At 47.4% G+C, this 14,826-nt stretch overlaps 1 protein-coding gene across 1 annotated transcript; it reads right to left on the reverse strand.

Annotated features, from left to right (window-relative positions):
- Nucleotides 1–832: 832 nt before the first annotated feature.
- Nucleotides 833–9,194, reverse strand: LOC101758515 (vacuolar-sorting receptor 1). The gene is made up of 12 exons (XM_004984409.3): nt 8,891–9,194; nt 5,070–5,753; nt 4,851–4,939; nt 4,673–4,742; nt 4,511–4,594; nt 4,335–4,411; nt 4,145–4,226; nt 3,639–3,721; nt 3,491–3,557; nt 2,365–2,496; nt 1,510–1,619; nt 833–1,377 (listed from the first exon to the last, which is right to left on the reverse strand). The coding sequence occupies exons 1-12, from the start codon at nt 9,192–9,194 to the stop codon at nt 1,270–1,272; spliced, it is 1,890 nt and encodes a 629-aa protein (XP_004984466.1). The 3' UTR covers nt 833–1,269.
- Nucleotides 9,195–14,826: the final 5,632 nt, after the last annotated feature.

Below are 14,826 nucleotides of genomic sequence, written 5' to 3' on the forward strand. Positions count from 1 at the left end.
AAACCTAATTAATACATCATTAGCAAATATTTACTGTAGCAACACATTGTCAAATTATGGACTAATTAGGCTTAATAGATTCGTCTCGCCGTTTAGCTTCCACTTATGTAATGGGTTTTTGTAAATAGTCTACGTTTAATACTTCTAATTAGTATCTAAACATTCGATGTGACGGGTGCTAAAAATAAGCAGGAAATCAAATCAGGCCTAGAGGTAGCCGCTGCTGCCTTTGAATCAGATGCTGTCCGTATCCGCACCCTGCAGATGAGGCTGTATCGGGGAGTTCGGGGTCGGGACTCACAGCTAGCTCTCTCTCTTGAGCCATGCCAAGCCTGAAAAGATGAGAAGCCCACTGGCATTTCAGCAGGAAATGGCCAAACCACCGGTTGGAAAGAATTGATCTCGGGACTAATCCATCCTGACCAACCGTAGCAGCTGCGAGCATCTCAAAGCAAAGAATCTGTAGCAGCAGCATCAAAAGCGCAGAAGGAACCCATCGAGCAGCCTCCCTCGAAAGAAAGGAAAGAATATCACAATGCACACACGGTATCATGGTGCCTGTGCTTTTCTATGGAAAAGCTGCAACACGCGCGCCCTTCTTTTGTGGCTTCTCTGTTCTCCCCACCTTTGAAGCACCTGCCTGTATGCTGCAATCCTAGCATCGCAATGCTTCAGCAATCAGCATGCAGTGTTCCTTTTCATGGCCTCTCTTGAGTAGAGCACGGAGAATCTCACGGTTGCCTAAGCTTGCAGCTCGTTCATTAAACTATATTTACCATAACCATGCAAATAAGCAAACAATTCTGTTTGACAGGTTCCAATGCCAACAGCAACAGTGAAATACTAACCTGTAATCACAGATACAGATATGTATAACCAATGCTTTAAAGCATTGGTATATATAACGCTTGCAGCCTTGTAGGCCCAAGCTTTATTCAGGTATTGTCAAGAGAAAATCTATGGTCTGAACAACAGTATTTACAGAGTGTAGACATGTATATGAAACGGGGCAACACGAACTCACACAAGTTTGAACAAAAACTAAAGGCGAACAAGGGCTAAACTAAGATGGTATCATCCCCTATCTTAGAATGTGTCTCTCTTAGAATCATACATGGTACGGCAAATCTCCTCGCACACCACCCGTATCTTTCGCGCCTAGTTGACCTCTGCAAAGTCTGATGTCCACTGGTGCCTTGGTGCGGCAGCACAGGTGAGATGTTGCACGCCCCTCTCCTCCTATGCTGCTCCAGAAAAAGGAGCGCCGTTTCAAATATCATCCGCATGCGCGACATGATGCTGCTGGTTTGCTCCTTCTTGGTTATCCAGAGGCATGTACTGAGCCATGATGGCGCGGATCTCCGAATCCATGTAACTCTGATGACAAATAATAACGCAGATATGGTTCAGGCATGAACTAATTTATCGTCATCATAGTAATATCAGTGACTGCTTGCAAGTAAAGACCAAAGGGTAGAGAGGAGATTGAGAGGTGCAGAGTTGTTTTACCCTCAGCCTGTATTTGTACACTGCGTATGCTCCAACCCCAGCAAAAACAAGTCCGAAGAAGATAACCCAGAGGAAGCTCCAGCCAACAGTTGCGGTAGTTCCCTCTTTGCCTGCACAGCATTCAGAAAATGGCATAAGATTAGTAGTACAAAAAGGTGAAATGAATATCAGTCCACTTTACTTGCGCAAACCATCTTAGAATTTTACAGTACCGATAAAATTATTTATGCACATGTGCATCAATTACTGCTATCTTTTGAAATCAGATGTTAAAGAAACTGAAGTCCACCACTAGAGTGACGCTAGAGGGAAAAAAGACCTAAGAGCTGATAATGACCAGGACACAACAATGTCCATTTAGGTAGGTCCACAAATTCCATCCATAAAACTATGATTATCACATGGCGTTTGACGTCAAGCAATATCAAAAGATAAAGGAAATAAAAAACAGGAAGAAACTTTAAAGCAGCAAGAATCCATATAACATTGATGAAAACATACATGCTCTCCACTTCACTAGTACTAACTTAGGACTATCTGGTTAATAATAGCTTGGTTAGATCGGGCACACAGTAAGGCTAAAGTACAAGATTGTGCAACATCAAGATTTTTTTTTGAAATAATCACTATTTATTAAGAAACTGGTGCATAAGTGTGTTATTCCAGAAACTAATTGACGACCGAGAAAAAGTGAGTTTCTTTCATTCTTTAAATGGAAATACAAGATCAATCATCTTGAACAAAAGAAAGCATTTCACAAGTGCATTGCTTCTCATCACATAGATAGGACTTGCCAGTAAAGTTATGAAGAGACAGAACCAGATGGCTACGTAGAAGTACAGGTTAGCTACTCACTGATGCAAGTGTCATGCTCTCTCATGTATAGCATTTTGTCATCACCACAGCTGCACTCATAGCTTCCCCATGTATTCTTGCAGCTGCAACCCTTGCACTGACAGAAAAGTTTCTCTTTGCATTCATCAATATCTGCAAATAGGTAGATTAAAATAGATCACTGAACATTTTTCATATTACTCTGAAATTTTCAAGATCAGAATTATAGAACAATGCTCAAAAGGTGAACTTAACTGTAATTCCTAGTAAAAGATTATCTTCTCAAACAGTGGCAGTATTGGATAAATATGAAGTGCTAAAACAATTTTTTGGTAACTTAAGAACCCCTTGGGGCAAGTGTGGGTGTGTTTGTTATATTGGCTATTTTGGCCTTTCTCCTATCTTAATGCACTGATATTCTATTCGATAAAAAAAACAATTGTGGAATCAATGCTAAACGCGAGTGGGATGATGATGTAGAGTGTGACATGGATAATGGATGCAACTGTTGATCATAATCATGTAACTTCTAGGTGTCTGCTGGAAAAGTTTATATGGCGTTGGATCAGAGATGCTTCGAAATGGCACCAAAAAACAACACAGTCAGGAGGTTGTGAGTTGAATTTTCTCGGGTCTGAAGGTGCCAATAGAAACAAGACAGCATCCTTTCTATAGCAGGAGTTGATTGAATGCCTGACAAAAAATGAGCAGGTTTCTTCAGAATGTGTCAGTTTCTCCTCTGGTGGTTGTTGATTTCTTACAGCAATGGGTTTCATGGTGCACAAAGAGGTCACTACTCACTAGGGGTGGATTATATTCTACCGTGAGTGCAAGGAGACCGGCAGCAACTCTGATTGAGCAACCTTCATTTTACGGTGTCTTCTACCATAGCACACTTAATTTCTGATATGCACTGTTCCCGTATCTGGCTTTGCTCATGGTTTCTGTGACAGCTGGTCGAGCTGAACCTTGTGTTTTCTTAGATCAGTTGCCCAGGGATTTTATTGCCCAGGGATTTTAAAACTTTGTTATGAATTCAGTGTGTCGATTGTAAAAATCAACTTATGCCCCAACATAGAAATCAATTTGTGCACCTTTAGATTAATGTTGCATTCAAGGCTGTAAAAATCCAGTTTCTGAATGGTACCTTCACAACTTTTTACTCCATCACCCTTGAAACCAGCTGGACATTTACACCCATCAGGTTCTTCGTTCTGCAGAATTGCACATTTAGGTTTCACACTGCCAACAAACTGGAAAACAAAAACTAATGTCTTAAGAAAACATCTACTTACTGAGCAGGCAGAGATCGTCTTCCCATCTTTAGTTTCCTGCCAGCACCCTCCATTACTAATCTCACACCTACCAATACCAGAAGCTGTCCATGGCAAATGTCAATCAAAGCTGTACTTGCATAAATCTGATCGATGATCCTATTGTACAGAAGTACAATGCTACACAGTAATGCAAACAACATTGATTTACAAATTACAACAACCTCCATTCTATTTTACTTATTCTCTTAGAATGTGTGTAGTCAATATTTTAAAACTTGACCCACTGGTGTACAAGCATTTAGATTTGTTGCATGAAAATAATATTGTGGCTTTTTTTAATCAAAACTGTGTACATATCTATTTATCAATAATATCTGTAAAATGGAAAAAAACGAATGAATTGGAGACCATGCAATGTCCAAAATGACAAGACAGAATAAATAATAACTCTTAACTGATCATGAAAATACCACCATAGAAATAACTTAATGCCATTGTAATGCTAGAACTAAATCATAGAGTACCTTCACAATGTGTATATCCATCACCAACAAATTTTACACCTTTCACAATAGGGCACTCACAAACACGCCCACGGAAGGTATCCTGCATTTTCATATAAGGCATTTAAAACCTGTTACCAAATAACAATTGAGAAAGAACTAAAGAAGGCAAGGTTAACCGTCAGCAGTAAGTGTGGCATTAAAAAGGTACCTTGCATGCAGTAACGTTATTAGCCTTGTCCAGCCAGCAACCACCATTGTTGTCCAAACATTCATTCGTTTGAATTTCTATATGAAATAAATTGAGGGAAAGGGGAAAAAAAAGTAAATGTCACATCATATAAGATCTAGGAACACTTCTGTGGTAAAAAAAAAAGGCTTACAGACCTTCGCTCAAACAAATAGCAGGCTCAGTCGTCTCCTCAAATCCTGAACAGATTGCTTTCAGAACAGCAACTTTGTCCAATTTACCTGAAGGGGGAAAAAAGCTAAAATGTGATACAGCAACATTTTGAGCCCAAAAGATGGTGTTACAAAATAGTGGCAGACCTCTGTATTGCCTGTTGTTGATGACAAGGGTCGGAAGTATTGTGACATCTCCTCTTTTACCATTACCAATCTATACAGTAAAAGAATAGAGCTACTAAGTATACCATAAATTGACACTAATATGCAACCATGCAATGCTGGTTAACAAAAATGCTGCTATTTAAGAATACGGTCGTACTTGAGCATCTTGTTCTGCCTTTAGAATTTCATTCTCCTCGTCAGCTTCAGGATCCCCAACACATTTGTTTACCTTCTCAACGTCCAATCCTGTAATGAGGTGTCACATTAGATATACTTGGCAATAATTTAGTCGTTATATGTTACTGATGAATAATAAAAATAGAGAATCGGCAAATTAACAAATGAGATACATGAAATCAGTGCCAAATAGACCCACCAAGTGACTTGATAACATCACTGGCACATTCATGTGTGTATTTCTTATCCTTCATTGGGCACCTAAGTGCAAAGTCATGCACATAATCCCACCACAACCATGGCTTGCCAGTCTCATTAGCAATCTTGAATAAACAAATTTGATGCAGATTTTGAATCACAACATCTTTTCCATCATATCCTTGGCTAAAATCCTGCTCAGGGTCTGGTGCACAATATCTCCCATGATTGATGCACTGTGATTTGCATTGCTTGCTCGTGACAAAAGTTTCTGGACAATACCATGTGATATAATGAGGAGTAAACTGGGTGTAACCCTTTTTCTCAAGAACTTGTGCAGTTCCTCTGAAGTTCTTCACGAAGTCCATTTGCATATCGCATTTAGGACCACATTCATCATTACTGTTTGTCCAGAATTCATACTCTACACGCTCATCGGGGTGCGGAAGAGATTCCCTCCAGTCCAGAAGAACGCTAAGCATGTCACCTGCTTCTGCAGATTTCTTAAGTTGATCCCCCAATTTCTTTGTTATAAGCACTGAGGGAATAGTGATGTTTTCTAGGTGTTCTTTGCCTTCCTCTGGGTTGTCCATTGTGATTAAAGGTTCTGGCTTGTCATCCACAACAAGAACTGCGGCAGCTCCAGCATTTTGGGCATTCCATGCCTTGACAGTGAAAAAGCATTCTGTTCAAACAGAATAGATTGGAGAATTAGAATAAACTTTTCCAGAAAATTCCAGTAATGTGTAGCAAAGAACTTTAAGCACCCAAATCTTTGTATACTTCAATGTTTTGCATGAAGAACAGTATCGTTAATAATGTTTTCCCTGAATCAATTATGACATATATGTCATATGATCCTAAAAAGATGAATAGGTGAGAACCTGTGAATCCTATTCTAACTTTAATGTGAAAACTGCATGCAGTTTTATTTTCTAAAATTAAACATATAATATGAACCTGCTATTGCAGCTCTGCATGATACCAGTTTGAAGATGTGCTTCGTATATAGTTTTGTCATTTAGCAGACTCTGGTTCTGAAACCATAGGAACCATGGCTAAATTAAGGTTCAAATAATATCAACGCAACACACTAAAATATGGCAAATAACCAGGTATCTGCTGATAATATGTAATCATATAAATCAAGCATGACTCAAATTTGTCACAGACGGAAATATACCATAAAGATAGTCATCAAAACTAATTAAGTTAAATGGTTAAACCACCTCATACAAATTGACATATTATTAACTCCTTTTCAATAAGTACCAAATTTACTGTGTTGCCAATTCTATGTTCCACAGTAGTTCAAATGATCTACTCCCTGAATGCAAACCAAGGCAATTCCTTGAGCAGTTCTACAAGTGTTCAATTGAACCAACAGGTGGATAGCCACAGGATCATATATAGCATCAAAGCTACTCAATAGGACCACAGGAGTATGCTGCATGCCTGCATCCAAGGGAATAGGAGCCAAAAATAGAAAGGCAGGGGGGCGACTCGGGCGGCACCCCACCCTCCGCCGTCGCCACCCCCCTCCCAGCCTCCTCTCCACCTCGCAGCCGCCGGAGCAGGGCACCGGAAGCCCGTGTACCTGCTAGGAAGGCGGCAGCGGGGCTTCTCTCGCCGGCCGGGGTGCTCCCGCCTGGTCAACAACGCGGCGGCGCCGGCCATGGAGGTGGCGGCAGCGACCCAGGCCGGCAGATCCGGTGTCCCGGGGCCGGATCTACGTGGAGCGGTTGTTGGCGGGGCTGCCCTTTGGACGCGTGCATGGGGTCTGTGAGGCCGTGTTGCAGGGCTTCTGGCGGCCTCACGCGGGACGGCGGCAGCTTCCCCCACGAGGGAGCGACGCGGGGGGCCGCGGTGGCTGCGCGGCGGGGCAGACCCGGTGACAGCGGGCGCCGGTGTGGCAGGGCTGACCGGGGAGGTGGCCTGCCGGCCTCGCGCCGGCGCGGCGGGGCATGGCCGGTGGCCCGCGCGGCCTTGTTGCGAGGCGCAAGGACGCGCCGGAGGCGGCGCGCTGGCACGGCGGCAGAGGAGGCGCAGCGCGGAGGTGACGCCAGCGCAGAGGTGGCGCCGACGCGGAGGAGGCGCTGTGCACAGGCTGTGCGCGCGGGGTGACGCAGGGCGCGGCGCGAGGAGGATAACTGCCGGCGAGCGAGCGGAGGTGGAGGTACGGCGGCGTGGTGTGAGGAGGCGCGGCGGCGACGCCGCCCCGGATGGGCTGCCGTGACTATGGCCAGGAGTGCCGAGCCGTGAGCGTGCAAGGGTTGGGATGCTTCGGGCGAAATCCCTCGCCGGCGTTCTTGCTGGTGAAAATGACGACGGCGCCCTAGGGCGTCGTTCTCCTCGTTGGGGGTGTCATGTCTGAGCTACAACCCTGCTGCACGGGGTCCTCTGGGTGAAAACCCTATCCAGATTCTGGACAAGCGACAGTGGCGCCATTGGCGTCATGCCCACCTTGAAGGCATCGTCTCTAGAGACCCATCTCAGTCTGTGGCATTGCTAGTCCATTAGTCACAGGCGGCCATAGCTGGTGGTAGTGGCGACAATTCTGCCGTGTGGCAAGCTGGACGGGTGTTGCCGAGGCCATGTGGAGGCGATCACAGTTATGGTGGCAGCCAGGGGTTGTCGCATGGTTGTCGGTCTTGGCTGCTTGCAGCGGACCGTGGCGGCTGGTGGCGGCTGGCATTGCTTGGTAACGATCAGTGCGGCGTGGGACTACGTCGGAGGATGGCGCTTGTGGCAACAACATCGTGGGACAACTAGGCTTGCAGCGGACCGCGGTGGGTTGCTCAGTTTGGCTGGGCTACCTGGTGCGGTACATCGTCAAAAGACGGCGCAAGCGACTTCTCTGACTTGCTAACATGGCGTCGGATACTTTTGCACGAATGAAGCAACGAGGCGAAGTCGACCTGCGGCGACGGCCTGGCTGATCGATGGAGATCTTGTTGAGCGGGGCAACATTGCTCACCACTCTGACAATGACAAAAGAAACGAATCCGTGACGTGGAGTACTGTGGCGGGCGTGGCGAGGCCCCTGCGCGTGGTGTTTTTTCGAGACGACGAGAGCGAGGTGGAGTCCAACGGCGGATGTGGTGAGGTCCCCGCGCGTTGTGTTATCGTGGTGGCGACTGTGAGGCAACCTGCGAGAGATCTGGATTCAGTGGTATCACTCTATCAGGTGGAGTTACAGCTGCACTACAGCGGAGGGTCCCGCATGGCGGTGGCCTTCTCGGTGCGGTGCAGTTTGTTTCTATGGGTCCTGTTGACGCAGGGCCACGCCTAGAGGTTTCGGCGAATACATGAGTGTGAATGTTGGTGGGTGCCTCCGTGGCGAGTGGAGTGATGAGGCCGTGTTGACGTCCCAATCCAACCGGTTGGGTGTGGCAGTTTTGAGTTGAGTGGCTACCCGCGTTGATGTCCCAATCCAAACGGGTGAGTCTATTTTATTTTCTTTTCCTGCCTATGACCTCCCGGGGCTGTAATCTTTTATTTTTTCTACTATAACAATGAAACACGCATGCGGTTTGTTAAAAAAAAAAAAGAAAGAAAGGCACACAACACATCTTCAGCAACTGACCAGTAATTAATGCCAAGTAGAGCTAGACTGACTGAATCACGATAAAATGCTACCCTCTACAATCCGTTTCACTGATTTGACCAACCAAATAGCCAAATAGGAGTAGTTCCAAAGAACAGCTGGACAACCAAAGATCAGAAAAACCGACCGGGCGGCGCCGCAGCAGAATTTAATCGAAGCAATAAACCCAAAAGCAAAAGGGGGCCAAAGACAAAAGGAAAAGGAATATCCATCACCTCCGCGGTCGAGGAGGACGAAGTTGGGTCGTCCCCCGGCTTTCTTGGGCTTGAAGGAGATGTCGAACTGGTCGAAGCTCTGGCACCCCTTCCGGTTGGACCTGGGGTACTCGACCCAGCCGTGCAGCGTACCACCGTACTGCGGCACCCCGAAGTTGCCGATGGCGCACTCGTACTTGCCCTTGAGCTCGTCGGGGGACGTCACCTGGATGCTGTTCTTCTCCACCACGAACCTCCCCGCCGCCGCGTCCGCCAAGGCCAGCGCCAGCACCAGCAGCAGCGCCCGCCACGCCGGCCCCCTCATCCTGCTCCGATCAAAGCACCGCCCTCCTACCTACGGAACCTCACCGTCCAGGGGAGCCCCTGACTCGATAAAAAGGCCCGAATCTCCGCGCCGGGCAGGCTGAAAATTCCGGGTCCTCGGAAGGACTCGTGCGGGACGGAGGGGAACCGGCCGGCGCTGGGAAGATCGACCGATATCGATCGATCCAACGCGAGGAGACGGAGATTCCCACGAGGCCGCAAGCAGCCGCAGATCTGCAGGCGTAGAGAAAGACCACCCCGGCGGCACGAGCGGGAGGCCAATTGGGGGCGGCCGGCGAGATCTAGCCGAGGCCGATCGGCTGCTGCTGGGGGTGGATGGAGATGGAGGCGTTGGACGACCTGGAACGCCTCCGCGCGGGGGAAGTCGTCGGCTGCTCCTGCCCCGTCCAAGTAAAGTCCAGCCAACCAAGTTAACCGAACCACGCGGCACGGAAGGCTGTCAGCGACCGCCCGCGTCGGCGTCGCGACGTGCGCGGCCGTTGGATCGGTGACTGGTGGGGCCAGGGCGCCCGTTCTCGTGGCGGCCGGCCCTCGTGCGTCCGTGCATGGCAGAATGGGAGCTTTGGGGATCGCGTGGGTCAGAGGCTATGGGTTTTCCTAGTAGTAATCTTAATTAGCCTCGAGATCCGATCGGCAGGTCAACATCTCGTGCAAAGGCAAAGCTACCCAATTGCTCGTGGATGATAATGTTTTCAAGGAAAAACTCACGAGATCAAAGCCCTATTTTTGTCTACTCTGGTTTGGCGGTTTCAATATGGAGCAGCGTTTGGTGTCATTAGACAATACTAGCAGAAATGCAAATGACCATGCGTTTGCTACGGTTCTTACTTGCTCTCACGTTATTACAAGTATAGTAGTAGAAGACATTTGTGGATGGTTTGATGCCATCTATTTATTACATGGGACTCAAACATGGAACTCGTGCGTTCCAACGGAAGCGGGAGCGGGCACAGCTCTGAGTGGTGTACCACCGTTTGGAGTCCTATTGCCGCAGTAGAAGGCAACCTACGATGGGAGCGGCGTCAAGATGTATGACGACGATGATGGCGCAATCGTTGTTGGGCTACGTAAATAGAAACAAAGCTAAGGATGAGAATGATTAAGTTTGAAGGCTGTATTTTTTTAATACAAACTACTTTTACGTACGATCTCGGTGAATACAAACTTTATATCAAAATTATAGAGCTTGATGAGATTTTAAACTTTGTAGTTGACAACTTTTTCATTCGAGATGTTTAGTAGTCCAAAAATGTGTTACAAGTTTAGAGAAGAAACATATTTCCCACGTCATTGATCCACAACTCCGAAATCGAGCGTTCCTATTGACCAAACTCTCCTCTCACCCTTCCCTCTCAACCAACCAACCTTATCTCCTCCCTCCCTCTCTTCTCTCCCACCTCTCCTCTCTCTCTCCTCTCCCACCTCTCCGACGCACCCCCGCGGAGGAGCCTCGGCGGCCGGACGGCCACCTCGGCCCGACACCGGCAGCGGAGGTGGCAGGCGTGGTGACCACCCTAGCCCCGGCCCAGCGGCGGAGGCGGCCGGCGTGGCCACCAGTGGCGCGGGTGGCTCGCCAGCCCGGCGGCGACAGACGACACAGCCCAGGCGAGGCCGGCCGACGCGGGCGACTCGACCCCGGAGCGGGTGGCCCTGACCCCAGCGTTGAGGCCAGCCGGCGCGGGCCCCTCCACCTCCACAATTGCAGTAAAATTTAGGGATCTTTTTGCAAAATTATTAAGACATATTCCAAGGACTGCGGGTTGATTACGAAAATATTGAGGGACTTTTTTGCAAAACGACTATGACAATAGGAAGAAACCAACACACTTTAATATTATATATATATATATATATTAAGATTATATATAGATATAGACATGTAGAGTCCTTTCGAAAAGGAAAAATCCTTGCAGTTGTTTGAAAAAAATATTTATGGGGCAGTTTGGATTGTTTATCAGTTTATGCAGATTTAGACGTACAGGGTGAGAGTCAAGGAAGACAGGCGTGGGCCGGCGGGCTGCCAAAACAAGAGGGATTTACCGGCAGTATTTTACAGAGCACGGCAGCTTTGCTTTGCTTCGTGGGGAAGTATGGAGTTCCGTGGCTCCAAGCACAAGATCTACCCTTTAAATACCCTTTCAACGTCCTCAACTGTATTATTGATAAGAACAGGTCGCTGTTGCAGTGTCCCTGCCATCAAATGCAGCGAGATGCAGACAAGTTCTTTTTTTCGCCGGTGGTGGAGGCCCGCAGCCTGCCCAGCCACGCGAAACACGCACCGGTTCTCAAATAATGAAGCGCTGCAGAGCCCGTGGTCCACTCTTTGATTTGACGATGGGGAGATGCCCAACGTCTGCCACGAGGGGACTGGGAGCATCTCACGTTTGCGAGCACAAACAGTACAGCGACAACGGAAATTAATTTTTGATGTGGTTTTTTTGGACCACGTGGTTCACCAGGCAGGCATGTGTTTGAAGGACAGACCCTTCACTGCCTCTTTTTAAAGAGAAAAAAACTCACAGCCTTTTATTGTGATATTTTTTTACCTGGCAATACAATTAGAGGAGAATCAACTAATCAATCATACCCCCTGGTGCACACTTTAGCTTCCAAACCAAATTATATGCACTATATTTAAGGAGGAAAAAGTCGCAATGTTTTTTTAAGAAAAGAAATGCAACGCTAGTGTATTCGTCGACAACTACGACAACATCAAATTTCTCTAATTTTAATAAAGTTTACCAACATATATGACATGCAATTAGTTTCATTAAATCTACCATAAAATATGTTTTAGTAGTATACTTATTTCATATTACATTTATGATAAAAATTTGATTTCTACGTAGAGGATTTATTGCTACTTGTTTAGATACAATGGTGCATGTTTGATAGTGAAGGATTATAAATATATGCACCAACCAATCCAACTTAAGTTGATAGGAAAGGTGGGCATTTGCACAACCAATTCAATACAAAAAGTTTAAACTGATAGAAAAATAAGGATAATTAACTTAAACTTTATCGGATCGACAGGAATTTGCAGTCTGGTTCTCACTGAACGCGTGCTACGGGGAAAAGAATGTTAGCGCACCAAAAGAAAAGATGATAAAATGAACTTGACAAGGAAGCATGACGCATCCTTATACTCAGTCACGACTCACGAGTCCGCAACAATATAGTCAGGGTAATTCATAAAAAAAACAGTATAGTCAGGCTAAATAAAGAGGTACGATGTACTTCCAACAGTGAAAAAGATATGTTTAGTTTTGAAACATTAATCAATTGTCGATCGGAATAGCTAACATGAACAATTTTGCTATCTTTATTACTCTAACGGTTCTCAGTGTGAAGTCAAAGATAAGTTGGTCAAAATTTTCGGATCTGCTTATAAAATATCTATAGGATGAATGTGTGTGCATATGTAAACTTCTGCATTGTGTTTTGCAAAGGAACGCCAAAAGGTCGAGCTGTAACATGTTTGCTGCACGCCAAAAAGGCAGCCGCGCTGGGCGATGCATCATCGCCGCGTAACGCACCGTCTGCACACGGCCACATGGGACGGGCCGCAGGCGTGTGGCCATGGGCCGGAGACTGGAGCAGGCAGGCCGTCTGTGCTGGGCTACGCGCGGTTTTTATTTCTGGAGTACTTATTAAAATTATTAACAGGATAAGTGTTCGTTTTCAAGAACTTATTAAAATTATCAAGAACTAGTAGAAATGCCCGTGCGTTGCTACGGGTCATTACTTGCTCACGTGTTGGCGTTGATGGAGGTGATCTATACGCGTGTTGCTGAGCAGTTTCTCGATGGCGAGGAGGTCCTGGGCTCCTGGCCACAACCCGGCAGCTATTTATACAGGCAAGAACGCAACCTCGATTTCTATCCAAGTCGGCCTCGATTCCGATCCGGTTCGGCAGCGAACTCTCTTGGCAGTCTGGCCCCGAGTCAGCTTCGATTCCGATCCAATTCGGAAGTGAGCTCTCCTAGCAGTCTGGCCTCCACTCCAATCGCTGCCCGCTTCGCTGCCGCCTCGAGGATGCGGTGGCCATTACCTGGTCGACACGGCTGGCGTCGTGCGGGTCCCTGAAGTGGCGTAAGAATCGGAGGATGATGGCGTCGACGTTGGAGGACGGCGGGATGTCATCGGTGGACATGAGGACCTCCTGGAGGTGATGGCCGCGCCGTCGTGGCTGTGGCCATTCTTGACGGGCGGGTGCCTCCTCCTGGAAGTGGAGGAGGAGGAGACGTTCAAAGTCAACCAGTTCGAGTTCGACTACGCGTCGGATTCGACTTCGCCTCGGACTACTCCAACGTTCCGCTCAGGGGTCGGACACTCCCGACCCCAGGACTCAAGGTCGGGCGAGGCGGAGCTTCACTCGGGGTCGGGCGAGGCGGAGTTCCACCCTCAAGGGGTCGGGCGCATCCGACCCCGGGACCAAGGGGTCGGGCGCATCCGACCCCGGGACCAAGGGGTCGGGAGAGGCGGAGTTCCACCCTCAAGGGGTCGGGCGCATCCGACCCCGGGACTAAGGGCCGAGTGAGGCGGAGTTCCACCCTCAAGGGGTCGGGCGCATCCGACCCCGGGACCAAGGGGTCGGGCGCATCCGACCCCGGGACCAAGGGGTCGGGAGAGGCGGAGTTCCACCCTCAAGGGGTCGGGCGCATCCGACCCCGGGACTAAGGGCCGAGTGAGGCGGAGTTCCACCCTCAAGGGGTCGGGCACATCCGACCCCGGGATCAAGGGTCGGGCGTATACTCAAAATTGGATTGTGGGTTGATATCACGAAATATCAGGGTTTTTTTTGAAAAATAGCCTCGGACTACTCCAACGTTCCGCTCAGGGGTCGGACACTCCCGACCCCAGGACTCAGGGTCGGGCGAGGCGGAGCTTCACTCGGGGTCGGGCAAGGCGGAGTTCCACCCTCAAGGGTCGGGCGCATTCGACCCCGGGACTGCGGGTTGATATCATGAAATGTCAGGGTTTTTTTTAAAAAATAGCCCGACGGACGAAAAATCCAGGCAGAAACATTACTTGCTTTAATAATAGGTAAAAGGTAAAGATAAGTGTTCGTTTTCAAAAACTTCAAAGTGACCCCTTTGAGAAGGTGATATATATAACAGGATCCACAACCAAATAAGTAAAACCTCAATATTTACACAACAGTTGACTGACGCAATTGACACCGAAGAAGGCAAGAAGAACATGCCTTTATTCTTCGGAACAGGTTATAACAAGCAGATTTTTCAGAACAAGTCTTATTTGGCCTTCCTGAAAACACGCTTGCTATCCCCTTCGTTTCAAATTGTAGGTGATTTTTATTATGTATCTTGACATGACATACATCTAAATGCATAGTAAAAAGCTATGCACCCAAAATGACTTACAATTTGGAATGGAGGGAGTTGCTCCATGTAGCAGTTAGCACCGAGTGAGGCCTGGTTTGGTTCACTGACTTAAATTTAAGCACCCGTCACATCAAATGTTTAGATACTAATTAGGAGTATTAAACGTAGACTATTTACAAAACCGATTACATAAGTCAGTGAACCAAACCAGGCCTCACTCGGTGCTAACTGCTACATGGAGCAACTCCCTCCATTCCAAATTGT

Source organism: Setaria italica, chromosome IX (genome assembly GCF_000263155.2).
Source record: "Setaria italica strain Yugu1 chromosome IX, Setaria_italica_v2.0, whole genome shotgun sequence".
NCBI lineage: Eukaryota > Viridiplantae > Streptophyta > Magnoliopsida > Poales > Poaceae > Setaria > Setaria italica.